Here is a 4168-nt window from a genome sequence, read left to right on the forward strand (position 1 = left end):
CCCTGCACGCCCTCTGACGCAAACGGCGCTCCCCTGCCCAGCGCCTGGGAAAGCGCTCTTGTTGGCTTTAATTGAGGCTCTTCCTTTCACATACACACCCTTGGTCCCCACCCGGGGAGGCGACCCCCTCCCCGCCACCAGACCGCTAGCCGCGGCACGAGGAATCTGGCTGGGCTGCAAGGCTGCAGATCCTGGTGCTCTGCCGCCGCCGCCGCAGCAGCAGCAGCAGCAGCTTCTCCACTTGGGAGAACGGTTTGATGTCCCTTTTAATCCGCTGACACTATCGCCCACATCAAACAGGCAGCCATCGATTGCGTTACATTAAGGGATCACATTACAAACGGCGCCCGCAGGTGGGCGGCAAGAGCCGAGCTCGCCAGGTCCTGGCCTCAGCCAGACAAGATGCGAGCACCAGAGCCAGCCCGCTGCACCGCAGCGAAGGCTCTGCACTGGCTAGGACGGCCAAGCGAATGCTAAGCTGGAGGGTCCACAGTCCCGCTTCCCCAGCGCCGGCAGCCGTTTCCCGCCGTAGCGGGGGCGGGGTAGTTTGGGAATAGTTGATCCAAATGGGAGAAACCTGTTTTGAATTTGAACTGATGATGGACTGGCAGGATTCTTACCTCCTAGGAGGCGACGCGGCGGGATAGAGGCCAGGCAAGGGCAACTCCGAACAGACCCGGAGGAAAGTTCTCCTTTACCAGCCCTGGCTGCCTCGACTCGTGTCCCCCGCCTGCGTGAGAACCAAGACTGCCTCCCTGCCTGACCGTGTTACCAATCCCAAGTTCAAAAGAAATGATAATCATTGCGTTACTTGCCTGATGGGGTAGGACTTGGCCGAATCTCGCTTCTGGTGCCCACGACGCACAGTCCAGGGTTCGAGCGCGACTGGGCCTGCGGACCCGGCGTCCAGCAGGCCTCCGCTTCCCTGGCGCTGACTCCCGCTTCCTCTCCCACTTTCTCCTTTTCTCCGCGTTCTCTTTCCCTCTTACAGTCTCCCTCTCTATGCCTGCTCTCTCTGCTCTCGAACTCCCTGCCTCTAACTGGATGGGGATTTAATTTAAATTTCTACATATTTTTCTTTCTTTTTTTCACTCTTCCTTTATTTCCTCCTTTTTTTCCTTCTTTCTTTCATTTTTCGGTCTATTTGAATCAGGTTCGTTTCATCTTTTAACTGGCCAAGAAGAGGAACACATTTATTTGGGCAAAGGGGCTAGGGCAAGGAGCCCCTGCCACCCCCGGTCGCCTCCTCTTCCTCAGCTTCGTACAATGGGCTGCCGCAAGCGGAGTGCCTTGGCAGTCTTTCCATTATTCGAGCTGGAGGGGCTGCGGGGCAGACAGGAGAAAGCCTTTATTCTGCTCTTTAAAATCATCACTCGTCACTAAACGGTCTACGACTCGCGACTTCACAGACTAGAGAGACCGAGAAGCGCAAAACGTACCCCAAACGCGCAGTGCTTCCCAAACCCCTCCCTGGTGAAATTTAAAGTGAGAACGAGTATTAAAAAACAAACCCTACCTCTGTCACCACAGCGTGGTCATTTACTTCCACCTTTACCTGAGGGCCTGTTGGAACTCGGAACGCTCGAGCTGAGTCAAACTTTTACGCTCTCCCCAGTCGAGGGGTGGGCGGGAAAGCGCGGCTCCCACCCCTGGCGGCAGCAACGCCGGCTTTGTCACTCCGCTCCGCTCCGCGCCCGCCTGAGCCTGCCTAGGGGAGCGATCTCAAAACGAGGGGGGTGCGAGTGTGGGATTGGAGAATATGTAACTAATAGAAGTATCATTTTCTCCCAGTACGATCTTTCAAGGAAAAAAAATCCATTGAAAGAATTTTCAAAGTGCTGTCTTCGTTTGGAGAAAAGGCACAGGCTGTCTGTGGGGAGGGGAGGAGGGACTCGGCTATGTGCCGCCCGGGAACGGCTCCCGTCCGCTAGGTGGCAGCCGGAGCCAGCGATTCCTGCAGGCCCCGCGGCGGGACCCGCTCCTCCCGCCTGCCCCTCCTTTTGCGACCAATCACCTTCGGGAATCAGGGTCTTAGATACTGCCCCCCCACACACCCCCACCCCTGCCTCCCTCTCCTTCTTGCTCTCCCTTCTCCTCCCCCTCTCCTCGTTCGTTTGCTCTTTTCCTGGGACTCCTGGCCGCTCTAACACCACCCCCTCAACAATATGATGACTTACTACTGTTTTATTAATAATTATTGACGCATTGTTTGGAGTTTGAAACAGCCTGGGATTTAAAAAAAAAAAAAAAAAAGGATGAAGATGGAAACAACGGTTTGATTGGAAAGTTTATTTTAAAATCATCTTTGGGATGAATAGGAACCGTTGATTCGGATCGAATTTGTGGCCATAGCTGTAAATTTCACGAGTGTGCTTGGTCATAATTAAATCTTTAAAACCAAGATATACTTTGGATCAAAAAGTAGGATGACCCTACCTTTTTTCTTAAAAAGTGCATAAAATGAGCAAAACCCAGACTAGGATTTTGGTTATATGTAAAAGAAGAAAACAAACTAAATCCAGTATATTTCAGAAATTATTAAAATGATGAAGTTTTATTCCCATTAAATTTTTTCCTAACACTTTGAATGATTTTTCTCTTCACCTTCATGAAATCTAATTCTAAAAACTTTTCAGAAGAAATAAAAATAATATCCTCATTCTCGTTTTTTCCCATCATAAGACATTCTCCCCCTTCATCCCTTCCCCGTGTGTGTGTGTGTGTGTGTGTGTGTGTGTGTGTGTGTGACCATAGACGACCCATACTAATCAGGTCTCAGAGTAAATAGCAGCGCAGGGTGATCTCAATGTAAATTGCGCTTGTCAGAAGCACACCCCCCTCCCTCACTTTCTCTCCTCCTCCCCTCGCTATCCCAGACTGTAGGTAGCTAAGAGGGAGGGGAGAGAAAGAGAAAAAAAAAAAAAAAAAAAGAAAGAAAGAAAGAAAAAAGAGGAGGGGGAGGGGCTCTCTAGCCAATGGCGTGCAGGAGGCTTGGCTAACCTTAGCCTCCCATTTTCTCTCCCCCCCATTCAGGGCTCTGACCAGTCAGTCGCCTTTGATTATCAGTTGCCAGCAGCCCTTCTCTTGGCTCCTTGACACGAGCTCCATATAAGGCAGCGATCTCCATAGAAACGTGTCAGTTTCAATAGTAGTGTCAAAGTTCACTATATACAGACATTCGCGCAGATCCCCCTTTCGGAAACATTGCTCTGCGAGTCCTCCCGTTTAAACGCATTCAATTTTTGGGTTCTCTCTCTCTCTCTCTCTCTCTCTCTCTCTCTCTCTCCCTCTCTTTCTCTCTCTCTCTCTCTCCCCCCTCTCCCTCTTCTCTCTTGCTCTCTCTCTGTCTCTTTCTGTCTCTCCTATCGCCCTCTTTTTTCTCCTCTCTCCTCTCTCCCCTTTCTCTTTTTTTACATATTCTACTAGTTGTTTCCCCCTTCTTCTCCTTCTTTCTCTCATTTTCTCCCTCCTCCTTGTCTCTTTTACTCCATTCCTGCAGAAGAGAGCGGGCTAAACTTAAAAAAAAAAAAAAAAAAAGGAAGAGGAGGAGGAGGCACCCCCATTCGTATTCTTCTTATCTTTATTTTATACATATATGATTTTTTTTTGGAGGGAGGGTGTTGGTTCCCGGCTGAAGAGCACTTATTTAAAATACTAAAAAAAGAACATTTTTGGGCGATCTCCAGGGTTTTTTTAACTAGCTCTGTGTGTTATAGCAGAAGAAGCAGAAGAAGGAGCAAGAAAGAGGAAAAGAAGATTATTTATTCGACCTACTTTGGATGTCTCTCTTGCTTTTTCTTTTTCCTTTTTTTGCAATTATTTTCTTCTGATTTTTATTTTTTTCTATTTCGCTGTGAATTCGTCGCCGGCGTGAATTATCTTGTATTTTTCTCCCCCTTCCGTCACCTCTTGAAAGAAGAAGGCAGCGAGAGCCCGGCGCCACCGGCACAACAAAAAGAGCAAAGTGTGTGATCTTCCTCGCCGGCTGCCTCCCGCTCTCCAGCGCTGCCTTCCTGAATGGCTGGCTGCGTCCGGCCCTGGACCTGGCCCCCCGACACCCGCGCTCCCTGATCGCCACCGGCAGCCTCGCCCGGCGTCCTGCTCGGCTCAGCCCGTTCCCAGCACTCCCGAGCCCCACGAGGGCTCCCACTGGGACAGCAGCGGCGGC

At 50.6% G+C, this 4168-nt stretch overlaps 1 protein-coding gene across 1 annotated transcript in view; it reads right to left on the reverse strand.

Annotated features, from left to right (window-relative positions):
- The window catches only part of LOC107135395, a 126450-nt gene that overhangs the window by 113061 nt on the left and 9221 nt on the right, over nucleotides 1-4168 (reverse strand). Inside the window, exons 2-5 of the mRNA XM_048811858.1 lie at nucleotides 3907-4149; nucleotides 1556-1708; nucleotides 1266-1323; nucleotides 816-1040 (exon numbers count right to left, since the gene is read on the reverse strand). Of these exons, the coding sequence (XP_048667815.1) occupies nucleotides 816-1040; nucleotides 1266-1323; nucleotides 1556-1708; nucleotides 3907-4149 (679 nt within the window). The remainder of the gene's footprint in view (nucleotides 1-815; nucleotides 1041-1265; nucleotides 1324-1555; nucleotides 1709-3906; nucleotides 4150-4168) is intronic.

This window comes from Marmota marmota, unplaced genomic scaffold (assembly GCF_001458135.2).
Source record: "Marmota marmota marmota unplaced genomic scaffold, marMar, whole genome shotgun sequence".
In the NCBI taxonomy this organism is placed as follows: Eukaryota; Metazoa; Chordata; class Mammalia; order Rodentia; family Sciuridae; genus Marmota; species Marmota marmota.